This window comes from Canis lupus, chromosome 1 (assembly GCF_048164855.1).
Source record: "Canis lupus baileyi chromosome 1, mCanLup2.hap1, whole genome shotgun sequence".
Taxonomy (NCBI): domain Eukaryota; kingdom Metazoa; phylum Chordata; class Mammalia; order Carnivora; family Canidae; genus Canis; species Canis lupus.
The window spans coordinates 5,309,735-5,325,651 of NC_132838.1; the positions used below are offsets into that span (position 1 = coordinate 5,309,735).

General features: G+C 40.0%; 1 protein-coding gene across 13 annotated transcripts in view; it reads right to left on the reverse strand.

Moving 5' to 3' along the window:
- ZNF407 (zinc finger protein 407) overlaps positions 1-15,917 on the reverse strand; it is a 449,612-nt gene that overhangs the window by 215,309 nt on the left and 218,386 nt on the right. The window contains exon 5 of one of the 13 annotated variants that reach the window (XM_072819738.1): positions 12,073-12,144. The exons of the other annotated variants lie outside the window; for them this stretch is intronic. Coding sequence (XP_072675839.1) covers positions 12,102-12,144 — 43 coding nt within the window. The 3' untranslated portion in view covers positions 12,073-12,101. The remainder of the gene's footprint in view (positions 1-12,072; positions 12,145-15,917) is intronic. 13 annotated transcript variants of the gene reach the window in all.

The following is a 15,917-nucleotide window of genomic DNA, read 5'->3' on the forward strand; positions in this document are numbered from 1 at the left end:
TCCTGTTCTCTTTATATGGGTCACAGATGGCCTGAGCCACATGCTTTTACTCCACCATCATCCATCAGCATCACTTGGCTTTTCTTCCTTCTGGTATTTCACTTTCAGACCTTGCCTTTCAATCATTAGTCCTGTGACTCTGTGCCCTTAGCCTCTTCCTAGTCCTATTCCCCTCGATTTCTTTAGGGCAGACCATCCAGGGTTGGCTTAACTCTGAATATCTTTTACAGGCTAACTTTCAAAACTGCCTCTGGTGTACCTTCTGGGTCCTCTCAGATTCCTTAGGAATGAGGACCTTAAAAAAGCATCTTCTTATCTCTTTTTCTCATACTTTCCCATTCTGACAATTCTAAGCATAGAATTCTATATCTGTAATTTTAAGCACATTTTAATAAATTGAAATTTTTTTAAAAACTGTTAAGATTTTGTTTTCAGTATTTCTTACAAAATATATTACCATCACTTAACATATATTTAACATACATGTTTTTTGAAGTGTATGTTTAAAGAAATAAGTTAATACACTATTCCAAAAGCCATTGTAAGATAAACATATAGACAAATATTAAATGTATCATCCAAACGAATTTAGTCACTCCTCATAAGTATTGTCTGTATTAATGATATAAACACATGTTAAATGAAGGAAGGAGAAAAAGAAATCATCTGTGCCTTAAGTAACCTAGGCTCCAGACCTAGGGTCCAGAGAGAGACCACATTCCCCAGCAGAGGGGGTGATACACCTGATACTCAGGAGCACTCAGCTCTTGGATGGGCACTTCATCCATCTGTGGAAGCTCAGGGAAGGCTTCTGAGAAGCTTTTCTGGAAAATGAGCGGAATTTAGGCATGCAAGAAGGTAGAAGAAAACAAGGCACAGTCAGGGAGATGGAAGGAATTTAGCATGGCTGTGGCTAACAGGGAGAAGACGAAGGCAGGAATAAAAGGGAAGATGAAGAGGTAAACAGGTCAGATCACAAAAGCTCCTGAGTGCATCACTTGAGTTGAGAGGGTAATTAAGAGTGCAACCATTTTAAGCTCATTTTCCTGAAATCTAATACCTCTATCTAAATATGTAATATTACACAATTTTTTTCCTGAACTATCTTTAATATTTAGGCTAAACAGTATATTTAACAAATGATGAAATTAGCATTATTTTGCCAGGCAATTACGGAGGCAATGTTACATTTAATATTTGAGGTATAAGTAAACTCAAATAGAAAAAAAAACAAAGCCTATTTCTTTGAGGAGCTGCTATAACCCTATAAGACGAAATCTGAACATTCATTCAGAAATTTAACACTTATTAAACTGCTCTAGCCCAGATCCAGGTAATGGAAAAAGGGGAGAAAAAGACCTAAGCAAGATTTTGGGGTTCTTTGAACACAACCTCATCCCACCCACGGTAGATATAAAGTTTTAGAGACTGTGAGTAAACCATACTATTAAATAAAATCAGATTTTGTAGTTATGTGCATATGAAGAATGTGGACAACAGAATTCCTTCACTGGGCTGCTGTAGTCTATAAAACACTTCTAATTGTTACTTTTAAACAAAAAAGTAAAGATGGATGAGTATGGTGTATTTTTTGTTAATTTTGTTATCAGAAAAGATACCCCTCTCCCTGTTGGAAATTAATTTTTAACCCCATGTAATCTTGATTTGATAAAGTTGATCAAAAGATACAGAATTTAGAATTAATATTTACTTTTTATTTACTGAGCTCTTTGGCTTACCTCAGTGGAGGGTTAATTTCTAATGAAGATGAAGTAGCAAGTGCTCAAGAAGTGGTAATTAAATTACTACAAAAGCAAAAATATTATAAAACACATAAGCCTGATACAGCTACTTACCAACAGGTTATTTTTTAAAGCATCACCCAATATGGCTCAGCTCTATAGACAGATGGGAGAAGCATTTTCCTATCTAAGGACCTATGAAGACTTAGTTATGAGATTGTACAAGAAGAAAAAGAACAATTTATGTAAAATAAGCAAACATTTGTTTAACTGATGTATTCAACAGGTCCAAAAAATGGAAATAAATCACACTGAAAAAAAAAACACTAGGGAAATCTTCAGAGGTCTAAAGAATGTCATTGTTTTTCAAAAGATATCCGAATGATATAAACAGGAACAACACAAGTACAGAAGGAAAAGCTGCTGGAAGCACCAATATGAGCAATTTCATTACTATATTAAATGCTGTAGATCATTATGAGAAAGATTTAAATGCATTAGTAAATAAGAATTTTAAAGTCTTGGACACAGTACTTTTTTTAACATAAGCAAATATGAAATAATGTATTTCAAGTATGAAAAAGTACATCTAACAATGTTATAATGGAGTTTCAAAGAGGCTGTAAATTTATGGGCCCATACAGAAAAAATGAAATTGGTTATTGAATTAGATTCAAGATACTTTTATTAGACACCTGTCATTTCTAACACATTTGCTAGGTGGTATAGGCAATTCAACAATGAATAAAATAAGATCTCAAAGAGCTGACAATTTAGCATATAACGTAAACAAAAAAAAAAATCTTAACCAACTTTTTCAAAAAATATTAATGCATCAATGTCTGAATGAAACAAAGATTAAAAAAATCTAATTCCTAAAACATTAGACTATGAAGAAAAATTATGAATTTTGTCCAAGACATAATAAAAAAACTATAATCCAGAGAGTACATTTTTATTATTAGAGAAACAACATTTACAATTTTAGGACTATAACCCTAGCAACAGGGTGTAAATTTACTTGTGAGACAGTAATGAAGGCCCCAGCTTCTATTGAACTGGATATTTTTAAGTGACATGTTGGATACCTGCACCTAAAGGTAACCTAGAAGACTGTCTATACCTCTTTCTCAGTGACTTTCATCACTGAAGTTCCCAAAATCTGCGCGCATGGCCCAAAAACAACAATGTGGTTTTAGAAAAAAAAATCTTCTTTTTCATTATCTAGTATAAAAGCCTTGAAATGATTCTAAAATTAACATCATTAGCTCTGACCTTTAAATTCATGGATTCAGTGAGGGCCTTCTCTGCCTCAGGTACTATTGTAGGCACTTGGGTGGACACAGACAGTAGACAGGAAACACAAATACATAAATTATACTGTTATATAATTAATAATTATTTCAAGCTCCCGAAATGATGCCAACCAGTTCACAAATTTCCTTGGACTTTCACATCAGCTTGCCTTGTCTGAGCTGTCTCCGGCACATCACGACATTTGAGAAACAAGGCAAGAATGATATGGACAACACAGAGAAATGAGGCAAGAATAATGCAGACAGCACAGAGAAACGAGGCAGGAATGATGCGGATAGCACAAGGGCACAATTCATACTGTGAATCTCATGGACAGGATGTGGGATGTGAAAGAGGGAGAAATCCAGGACAACTCCAAGGTGGATGGTCCACATAAGCAGAACTGGAATAAAGAAGTCCATAATGGAACACTGGGGTGGAGGGCCTGAGGTGGAGGGGAATTTTGTTTCCATAAGTTAAATATGAGATGTCCATTAGACACAGAAGTGAAAAGAAAACACCATAGATGAAGATACCAGTGTGCAGTTCAGGAGCTAGGTGTGGGCTGAAGAAACATACTTGAGACTTGCTAGCTCACAGATACTAATTCTAGACGCCACCAGATGAGATCCCCAGGACAACGATACAGATACAGAAGAGCCAAGTACCTAGGCCTGCACCTCCTTCAACAATTAGGGTCTGGAGAAAAGGGACAGAAGCCATAAAACAGACCAGACTAGGACAGATAAGGAACAAGAAAGTACAGTATCTTCAAATCCATGTGAAGAAGCACATTGAGAAGAGAGTCTTCCCCAAGTCTTAGATTTTCAACTTCCTCCTGTGCAGTTCTAAAATAAGAACACTGGAATCTGGAATCTAAAATATGAACACTGGTCTGGAATCTCAGATCCCTCCATGCTGTAATATGCATCAGGGGGTAACCTTCAATTGCATATTAAACACCAAACAAAATACAATTTTCATAAAATTCAATTTTGTCCAAACACATACTCTGGAGGACTCAAAAGTTCTACTTTGGTTTTCCACCTCATAAGGCCTTGGTGCCCCTAACCCTGTGCTGTTTAAAGGTCAACTGTCTCCACATATGCTGTTAGCTCTGTTTCTCTGGGACAGCCTAGATGAATACACTGTGTTCCAATGGTAACTATTCTAGCAATTCTGAATGGCAATGGCAGTTGTTTTCCCTGCTGATACAAATGTGTCTGGAGGAAATGTTCATATACATATATTAATAAAATCCAGTCTACAATGAACCCTGAATTACATTTACCAGCATGATACATAAAAGTACAAATAATCAAATCCACAATAAACTGCCCTGATTATTTTCATCAAAGTTTTAATATGCTTCCCTAAGCATTAAAAACAGCTGCTTAAAAAAAAAGAAAAACAAAATTTAAGTTTTATCTATTTTCTCCCCTAAGTCCATGGGTAGAGAATATACTTAGTACAGTGAAATTAACACCACCAGAAACAGAAATGTAAAAATTATGAACCACCTACAAATAGTTAAGAACGTCCAGATAATCAAGAGTGGGAAAAAAAGATTACTGCTGACTGTCAAAATCATGGAAATTACAGATATAAGTATCTAAGAAAAGATGCACATTCTAAAATCAGGCAGAAAGTATCCAAAACTAAAAAGTCAAACAAGTAACCCAACATGTACTTACCTGACTTCCAGAGCAAGAAATGCCCATATATATATATATATATATATATATATATATATATATATGCATATATATATGATGGACTGCAGAGAACACTATTCTATCTACTTACTATCTACCTTAGTGCTCCATGCCAATTATTTTGAATCAAAATAACTAGAACATAGTAATGTAGAGCGACCTTTAATCTGATAAAACAAAACAGATGAATTTAAGAAAATGCCCCACTTTTGAGTAGCTGGTCATGAATGTAAGAACAAATAGGCTGTAAATCTTCCTGGAAAGAACTTTCAACATTGTTGATTGGGTTAGAATGCAAACATTAAAAAGAAGGAAAAAGAAAGACAGAAAAGGCAGACAGAAAGAAACAAAGAAAAAGACCACAGTGCCATAAAAGTAAAACGTCCTATAAGTAGCAAAGTTTCACACCCATACACAGACAAGCTCAGGGCCAGTGGAGGATCTTGAGATTCCAACAGAATGTGAGCTTCACAAGCCAATCAGGTCACTGACAACAACTGTAGGAATCACTGCTTGAGTTGTGAAGTGGCATCTTTTAATAGGTCCACCTAGGCTCCTATCTTAACAAACAAAATAACATTCTTGGGATTGCAGATGGAATGAAGCATAGAAAGGGAGCATGTATTTTTTTTAATTTTTATTTATTTATGATAGTCACAGAGAGAGAGAGAGAGAGACATAGGCAGAGGGAGAAGCAGGCTCCATGCACCGGGAGCCCGACGTGGGACTCGATCCCGGGTCTCCAGGATCGCGCCCTGGGCCAAAGACAGGCGCCAAACCGCTGCGCCACCCAGGGATCCTGGGAGCATGTATTTTAAGGAGCAGTGGGAAGAGAGGAAGTGAAAGCGGGACTGTATCTATTTGAGTGTTTAGAAAGAATCAGGCTAGAAATCCAACAAATACAAAGACAGTCGTCAATAAGATTAAAGGGTATTGATGACTTGTAACAGTGGAAAAACAGCACAGACAATAAAAGGAGATATGGACTCCCCCAAGAATCAGCAATGACCCAAGGAATTCCCAGATTTAGTCGTCCCTTCCTTATTTGGGCCATTCTGTGGGGAAAGAAAGCAAATATAAGGGCCAGAAACACGAGGATGCCTATATAATATCAGGAATATAGTTATAGACAACTATAATGTTGAGAAAGATTTTTTTAAGTCTTTAAAAAAGGAAACATTGAATGAAATTTTAAAATTCTATAAGGTCAAACAAGGATCTGAAGAGTGAGTAAAAATATAAGGATCACAACACACAAGAGTGAAATGAACAAAACCCTAGAAACCACCAAGTTTCTACAAATGGCAGAACGGTGTTTTAACTGACTATACACATTAAGGCATTTCAAGGTAGAGACTTTCTTGCAACATTACTCTTAAACAAGTTTACTCAGGATCTCGTACAGCCAAAGAAGGGGCAAAGTGTCTAGTTAATTATTTAGTGCAAAAAAAGCATGTATGAGGAAATGGCTTTATGTTGGATTTTGACAACAAATATGTTTGAAAATATAAATCTAATGTAATGCAATAAAACGGTAAGGTATGCTCTGCCTTCTAAAACTCCCGCCACACTAGCACAAATACAGGGATTTTAATAACACATATCTTAGTAAAGTGCACCTGAGCCTTTAAATCTGGACATGTTCCCAAGTGTAGAATTAACAGCTCCATGACTGGACTAGTAGAACCCACATGGTTCGCTTTCACATAACATTTTTACTCTTTTTGTATTTTCTGCATCTGAACCACACTTTAAAAAAAAAAAAAAATGAGTTTCCATAAGAAATAATTTTTAAAGCTCCACAAAGAAAAAAAATTAAAACACAAAGAAAAAATTCAGTATGCTCTTTAACAAAAATAAATATAAGAATCTCTAGTATTATGAAACATCAAAAACTTTAAATTTACATTATTTTTAGCATTCTGACAAAAAACAATTTTTGAAGTGTTAAAAGTGACTGATATGGAACTTAAATAGCTTTAATGTAACAATAATGTGCAAGATGCAAGATACCTGTATATCACCTGTACCAACAGTCATTAATTACAGTTACACAACAGCCAATACTGGGTTTTTAAAAAAATCTAAGCCTACTGAATGATCTATCTCTAAGTAATTTGAATGGAACTCTCTCTACATTTCCATCCTCTAGAATGAAAATATACTAGTAGGTTCATAACATGACTATGCTATCTACACTCTTGAAAGGTAATAAAGCCCAAAAAAGGATATAAAATTTACCTTGAACAACAGGGGGGCATGGGGCACAACCCACCCCCACCCGTCACTGCTAAAGATCTGCATATAACCACTTACAGTCTACTGCTAAGCAGAAGCCTTACTGATAACGTCAACAGTTGATTAACACTTATTTTGTCTCTGTTTTATCTACTGCGTTCCTATAATGAAGTAACGCAGAGGAAAGAAAATGTTATGAAGAAAATCACAAGGATAAAAAAAGACATTTATAACAGTATGCTAAAGAATCTACACATAAGTGGACCCGTGCAGTTCAAACCCGTGATGTTCATTATACTATAGAGTTTGTTTTACATAAGGATAAAACTAATCGAAAAGGAACATTTCTGCAACCGTCTGTGAAGTGACAACTTGCCAGATCTGCATGTGTGAGTATCCATCACAGGTACAAAACTGCAGGCGTTAAACTCTGATGACATGTTCAGGGTATATGGAAAGGAGAACACCTTTTGTTGTCTACTGCTCAACTACTATGCTCTGGTAAATAATCTCTTTAGAAGGGACATGCTCCATCTGCTTTCAAAGAAGCTTCTGGAGCAGCACAATTCTACCTCTGGCTGGTACAAACCAGGGAAACTGTTAGGGTCACTTCGTCTGTGCGTAAAGGAAAAGCCGTGCACCACCAGGTCTGAAGAACATAGCCACAGAGAAATAAAAACACTGTTGTTACTGGACTCAAAGTGTATATGGTAAGTACTCAGATAAATAGCCCATGTGGCTGAATTCATTGAATGTGGTCAGACAAGAGCAGGGGCCACCGACCTCGGGAAAAGCAGTTGCAGAGTAGAAGACCCTGTAACAGTAAGTGGTGAGCTGCTAACAGTCCTAGGGTTTCAAGGCCAAATAGTAACTGTTGTTAGACATCAGGTCACAGAACAACAGAACCAGAAAGCAGTTCTCAGACTCTATGTTGCTAAGAACCCTTGGAGAAGTTACTGGGAAGAGAAATTATCTAGATGCTTGCTTGACAGCAGTTAGAGAAGGGAAGGAGAATCTACTGCTTTTAATGATCACCTCCAGGGGCTGTGACGTGCAGGCCAGGAGCACATTTTGATCAGCACCACTATTGAGGGTGCTGAGTGTAACAGGAGGGCTAGAGAGAAAGGCCAAGCTGTGGTGCTGGGGACTAGCTTCACACAGTTAGGACGCTCCAGTACAGGAGAGAGGAGCGTGACCTGGATCAGATCACTGAGGACACCTGTTAGAACTGCAGAGTAGGGAAGACTGTCCTATAGGTGCGGAGCTTCATGACAAACAACGGGACGCAGAAAGGGGTCAGCTGAGTGTAACTGGTCTGTGAATTTAAAGGTGAAAGACAGGAACACCAGGTACACACAAGAACCACCAAACCAGAAGACCTTAGCAGCCTCGTGGTAAGGAGACTGCACCCACCTGCACACCAGGGCAGGTATCCTTGATGGTGGTGTGCAGCACACGGTTTCATGAGGTGCTCAGGAGTGAGTGTCAGAATAGAAAGTGATCTTGCACAGATGGGTCCTTTTTACTCATACAGGTTGATTCTGGGCCACAGAAGCTTCTAGATCAAGGAGTGACAGCCTGAAAAAGAGCTGTGAGCATTGAGAAGTTGTTGGTCAGATGTAGGGTCTCAAGAGAGTACACTCTGAGTGACAACCAACAGGAGTCCAGGAGAGAGAATTAACAGTTTTTGAGGCAAGCCCCGCATAGCATCCTGGGATCCTGGAGAAAGAGCTGCAGCCAGTCAAAGGGTGATGGGTGCAGATGGCGAGTTGCTGGCTCTCTTCAAACCAGTTCCCTCACTCCAAGCTGCGTGGGCCCAGCATCAGATGCAAGTCACAGCATCCGGTACGCAAACATTGGCCCTGGCACACTCTTGAGAAACGACACTGATTTTCACTACAACTCTGACTCTTTTACCAGCCCACGGTGAGGGAGGTTGTTAAAATTTACACAGTGACTGGAAACCGAGGCACAGGCTCTCCTGCTGAGTAAGCTGCCTGGGACACTGGGAAGTGAGGCCAGCCCAAGGCAAGTAGCAGACCTCTGCATGAGGCAAACAGGCTCACCCAGGGGTTCCGCGAAGGTGCCCAGAGAGCTGCCTCCGAAGGACATGGTGGCAGAGTCCAAACATGACGTCAGCAGAAAGAAGGGGGTGCTGAGGGAGGCTTCAAGCTGGCAAATAAAGTGCAGCTGTTCTGTAGTCCAGAAGTTGGGGCAAGAGGCAGAGGTAGGTGCAGCAACTGGAAAGATGCTGGAGATGCTGTCAGTCTTTCAAATCTTTATACTCAAAGCCTCTAGGTAAATGTCCATGACTAAACATTTATCTTTTCTAGTTTTAACCTATCTTCCCTTTGCCTCATTTCAAACCTCTTAAAGGACTTTACATAATATCATGTCCCATTAAGATTCCAGAGCTGCCTGACCACGGCCACCAACTTGAGCCTAGAATCAGCCCTCCCGTCTCACCCACAGAGTGTGCGGTGAACTCTCCTATCATGGAGCTGCTACGGTGTGATGCAATCTTGACTCCCATTATTTTTGTGATGAGAATATCTGTCTCCTAGAATGTCAGCTTCCTTGCAGTGGGACCTGAATCGTTTTCATGTTACAGTTTTATTTCCTAACGGGACTGGCACTGCACAGCAGCAGCATAACTGAGTATTGGCTGAATCAATTCATAAATTCCTCTTCCTGCTTGAAATCTGCATCTCTCAGGTCACCTCCAGACACATTTGCCTCTCTTTTCAGAACTCATACACGACTACCCCTTCGTTTAAGATATAGACACACCTACTCAAAATTTTCCTTCTACCAGGAATTTACTTCCTTTATCTTGAATGAATAAAACCCAAGACTCGAATGAAGTCTTCCAAATGTTGGTGAGCAGCAGTCCTGTCTCCTACTCTGCCATCACAGGCAGTTTTTACTGTATAATGGCACCTGCCATACAGTCACAGTAGTATAGTGGGTCATGTCTACTTCAATCTAAACCATAAATCCACAGAGAGAGGCCAGGAGCCAGTTCATTCCACCCAGGATCTTGCCACAACAGTTGACACCGGACCTTGTCACAGACCGGCTCAAGCAATGTATAGAGAACTGAACTGCCTTCAATAGTGAGAGATGAAGGAGGGGTGGTAAGTGTCTGGTCTCACTGTGATTATAAGACTAGATGTGTACGATGGATGCAAAGCTGCAAAGATGACAGGGACAATCAGGGTTTGTTCTGGTAGCTGTTTCCAGATCAAGAAAAAGACTATGAGCTGGAAGGAGTCTTACGCTTCTTCCCACAGAGGCTTTGAAAATGGGCAAGGGCTGATGACTGCTCTCAGAAGAAGCCCTCCCAGGCTAACATGGTCAATAGAAGGGGTAATTTAAGCCTTTTCTGCAAAAAGAAAAAGAAAACGAAAAAGAAAGGGAAAAAGGGAAGGGAGGGGAGAATAAGGTATCTCTAGAAATCATCACCCCAGTCAACATGGTTACTGTCAGGAATCTAACAGCTGAAGCAATTTTGGTTTTTGTTTGTTTATTTCTTTTTAAAAAGTATAAAATCATGTTTATTCCTAAGACCAGTCAAAGCCAAAGTTATATTGGTCAACTTTCAACACCAGAAGGTGCCTCACAGTAAAAAGGGAGCTTATCATTAACCCTGCAAGCACTAATTTTCAGTATCTCTAAAGTCTGAAAGAAACTGAGTCCTATTTCTATCCATACCTCTTCACTGTCTGTCACCCTGTCCCTGTAGTCTGGCAGTGAAAGAGAGAAAGGTGTGACAATTTTATGTCAATGTACAAGGCCATTAAATACATTTGAATGGCCTTGTCACATCTAGAAGTATTTTGTATTTCTTTGTTCTATGAAAATATGAAACATATCTTCCCGATAACACAAAACAAAGACCTTCTGGAGGTGGCACAGTTAATTCAGTCAAGGGTTAGTTCTAGAGAGAAACGACAATACGCAGAATGTGCCAGACAGCATAGCTTTGATAGAGCTTCGCAGGGACCTCTAACCTAAATTGTTCCAAGGGATGCTCAGACATGTGAACGGTACAAAAAGAAGAAAAGAGAATGTAAGAGATTTCTCCATACCCAAATCATTCCATTTTTCCAGGTATAAAGTGTGTAAGAAAGGAAGAAATTGGGTCATACCTATGACAGGACCCACAAGAGCAGAAACTAAATACAACTGAAGAACAGTTTCTAAACCAACTGAGACAATTTTATCCATATTATGAGGGGGTACCTTAAAGGGACTCATTGGCACTATAAGGGCTAATCAGGCATTCTCTTGCACCGCTACTGAACAAAAGAGATAGGTTTATATGCTAAAGTTTGAAAAACTCAGGTTAGATTTTTCAAAAAAAAAAAAATCAGAGTACAATTCTTAGGAAAGATTATTTTCAGAAATAATGAAAAATTAAAGATTCTCATCCATGTAAACTCAGGATTAACATGTGCAGCTAAACTATCACTTGTGACCTCCACTTGAATGTCTAAAGGATACCTCAATATTAAGTGTCCATAAAGGAATACACCACCCTGCCCCACATTCCTCAATTACTCTCTTGCCCAAGACTCCCCACTTTAGCAGGAGGAATCACCACCCACCCAAGGGGTCACAGCACAGCCCCAGACATCATGTTTGGATCCTCTTTCCCCATGACCTCACTACATAGTCTAGCAAGCTGCCTTCTGCCCAATGCATCCCCATCACTCTGTCCCCACTGCCACCACCCAGGGCAAGTCACCACTGACTCCAGCCACAATAGCAGTAACCTGCTCCTTGCCAATCCCCTGCCCACAAATCAGCCTACGTGACTTTTCAAGGATAAGGGAGATCCTGAACCCGTCTTCCAGGGCTTTGTGTTAAACTCAAGATACAGCACACAGCCATAACAGCACCTACAAGGTCTAAAGAAAGCTGACCTGGGACTACTCAGAGCACCCTCCCCAACACGCTCACCCCAGTGATAACAAGTTTTGGTCTGCTCTTTGGACTCTGCCCAGCTCGTCCTGCTAAGGGCCTATGTGATCATTCTTCCCTCTACACGGCTGCCACCCCAGGCCCACAGGTCCCACCTGTGTCAGTGCTGTCCTCATCACCCTGGTCAAAGTGGTGTATCACCCTCCATAGCAATCTCGCTCATTACCCTGTAGGATTAAGGAAAATGATTTTTTCATTCATTTTTCTTGTTTACAGGCTTTTTCTACAATGCTAGAATGTAGGCTTTCTTGAGAACTGGAGCCTGGTCTTTCTTATTTATAACTGTATCCTCGGCACTTACAGGGGTGCCTGACACATCCCTAGTGACCCAGCCATGGGCTACTTCAGAGGCAGTCCCTTGCATCACTGGTGTGCTCCATCTCCTGGTTAGAGCGTGTACCACGTCTGGGTTCCCTGTTACATAATCTATTCAGAGGTGTTCTGTTTGACTCCTGGAAAGACCTTAATATAACTCCTGGGATGAAATTTAGCTAGGTTCCTCATACTTAGAGTGACTTTAAAATGCCCAAATCACCCTGAGGGAACAGCAAATATGCAGAAGGCTTGTGTGCCATGATCACAGACTACCACGAGGGGAGCATTACCTTAGCACAGGGTGGCGAATTTCCCCAGTAACACTTCAAAACATGAGGTTCCCAGAGGTGGGCTTTGGAATGGTATGTTGTATTACATAAAAATTAAATATAGTTTACACAAGCTGTGAAATGTTAGCCTGAGGCTCTTTTATTCCCCAGGCTGTAAGTTTAAAAAAAAAAAAAAAAACTCTCTCCTCCTGCCTTATTACCTTTTCTTACTTTCTCTGCATTCAACCCCAACAGTTCCTTTTCTAGTGCTAGTTAGCAAAAGGGGCAAATTTTCAGATATTATACATGATAGCTTGAGGAAAAATATATAGTCCTTATATATAACAAATATGTGTATATACATTTACATATATAACAAATATATATAACAGTGAGTGTGTATATATTTATACATTTATATATGTATATACATGTGCATGCACGCACACACATACATATATAAAACAAGTCATAAGTTAAAGAAAAGGACAATCAACTCAACTCTGGGAGCACGTTATTACTAATGAATGTTCATAAGGAAACGCCATAAGTGAAATCTACATCAACTGTAAAATCTGAAATTCTTCAACATTTCCCCAGGGATTTTTTTTCTTCCTACTACAACTTCAATGATTTCATCACATTTGAAATCAACTCAAATAACAATCATATTTTACACCCACAGGCAGTATCTTCCTGATTTAGATACTCTCTAAGGTTATTTTTTCCCTCACCTATAGCTAGAAATACAAATCAACACGAGCTTGATCTTTTTAAAATTAAATCTGCCTGTCTCACCTACCTTGGAAAAGTAAAGTACATGAACAATATAATCACAAAGATGAGGGTTCAAATATCTCATCTTTACCATGTAGCAGAGGCTCCTAGAAAGGTTCTTCCTCTCTCTGAGCCTATCTTTGTCAGTGCAACAGAAAAAGCACACCCATGTCTCAGGGCTGTCCAAGGAAATCTAGGCAAAGCACCTTACAGAAATTCAGGGTTTAAGTATCATGTTCCCCCGTGAGGACCTTCCAGTTGCTCACCTGAGACTTCTCAAGCCAAAAGAAGAAAGATGCTTCCATAACACCTCCCATACTGGACTTGTGCCTCATAAACCTTGGTGCTGAATAGCCGTGAGCTTGTCAGTGGCCATTGGAAGAGAACCACAAGGAATAAGGAGAAGCCAAGGCAAAAGCACTGCTTGGAGCGATGCACGGGGTAGACAGAAGCTTCCAGATACAACCAGGTGAGGGATCACTGACTCAGCCAAATCTAGTTTCAGTATACCACCGAGCATCATGATCCCATGAGGCAAGCAGTCTTTACCAGTGGGTGAAGGAACAGTTGCGAGAACACTGTCCTCTCAAAAAAGTATGTCAAAGAGAAAAGAGAAGGACAGTAGAGGATGAGACAAGGGGTTTAGCAGGCGAGATTTGAACAAGGTTTACATATTGCAGGGAAAGAGCCCAAAGAGCAGTAATAACAGCACACAGACCAGAGAGACAGGGTAACCCCTGAAGCCCTGGGGACCAAGCGGCAGCATAAGACAGCCAGCAGGGGACAAGCATGAAGGACAGAAAGACACAGCAGAGTTTCTTATCACCTCTCACCTGGATTATCTTGGAACCATGCCTCCAGTTAACCTGCTTTCTAGTAAAATCACTACCCATAAGGCTTCATTGAAAAAGAAAACTTGATCAAATTAGTCCATTTCATATCCTTTAGTGAACCCTGTGGCAAAGATTGCTTGGAGCTTCATCCAATGTCCATTCTGCCTCTCCTTCTTGGTAACAGCAGGTCACGAAGCTCCTTTCCAGAGTCGTTATAGTTGGTGTATAGGCAAGTCAGGGAAAGAAAGCCAAAGAAACTGACCACACAGGCCTAAAAGGCTCTCTCCAGAGATGCGCTCTGCAGTGGGGCCCTATCCTGACTGCCTCTGTTCCTGCCCCTTCTGGCCTGCAACTAGGATGTCAAGGCTAAAGGCCAGGGAGTCTGCTGGACCATAGGTGTCTCTGGGGTGAGCAGAGAGAGAAGAGCGAGGCTGGCAGCATACGAAACTACTGTGAATGCCTCTCATGGAAGAAAACAATCCCCTTTATGGTTATGTTGCTGCTTGGCTTTTCTTGTATCTTTTCTTTACTTCCTCCCCTTTCCTCCCTTCCCTTTTTTTGAAGAAGAGTGGTCTCTACTACTGGAAGCTGAACCCAAAATCAACTCTACAACCTCATACAGTGTTCAGAATGAAATTCAAAACCTCTGCTTTCAGAACTACAATATCTGGCACCAACTCCAGCTTATTCCCAGCTGGCATGGTCAACCTTGCCTAGAGGCTCTCATTTTGCAGCACCGCCCCAAGGCACTGCTTCCCCTGGTCAGCAGGCCACTGACTTCAGTGAACCTTACGGCCTCCTTGTAGAAGGCTCTTCCCATGTTGAACTAATCATCCCCATGTGTAATTTCATCACAAAAGCTTCCACCCAGTCCAACAATCACAGTCTAATTTTCTGTCTCCTCCAGAAGTAACCCAAGGATATGCAAGGTGAATACAATCCAAGGTCCATAACAAAGTAAGTGCTAAGTGAATGAATGCATCTACCTGTCTGATGGAGGAGGCACAGATAGAGCTAGGTCTGAAAACCTGAAGACTGGGGTAAAGGTTTGAATAAGAACACGCAGTACATGGAAGCCAGCACAATAGAGCTACCTGGTGCTGGGCTGTAGTGAGAGGCCATCACCCGAACAGAGTACAGGGATACATGAGTGCTGAATCCAAGAACTCCACCTGTGAGTCTGCAGGTCTCCTGGGTCCTCAGTGTTCCTTCCTATGTACATGGCACCCCAAGAAAGGATGGAGTCAGATACTGTCAAATAGCTGACTTTGTTATAAAAACAGAAAAAAAAATCCAATATCTGAAGTTGGCAGAATTTAAAAGACCTTGAAGAACACTGAAAAAGTTTTAGTGATAAATATGGTAAAAAGCATAAAGCTTCTAAAAAACTTGAATGGAACTAATGATCTGCATTTTCATTTAACAAGTTCTAACAAAGTCAAAGGGGAGAATCATTTTTAATTGTTCTCTTCCTTTCAAGGTATGATTTAGGTACTCCAAAAAGGAAATTTTGTGAAATCATCAAACTGTTAAACAAAACAAGACAAAAAAAAACAAAAAAACAAACAAAAAAAAACATCAATTAAAAGCCTTCAAATCTACATGATCCTTTTCAACCATTAAAAATGTGAAAATAAAATGCTAAATTAACTTTTAAGTTCTACATACACGAAAGTAATAAACAGTGAGAGAAAAACAAGGATGTGTACTAGTCCACAGAAGATACTATAATTAACACAATCGCTC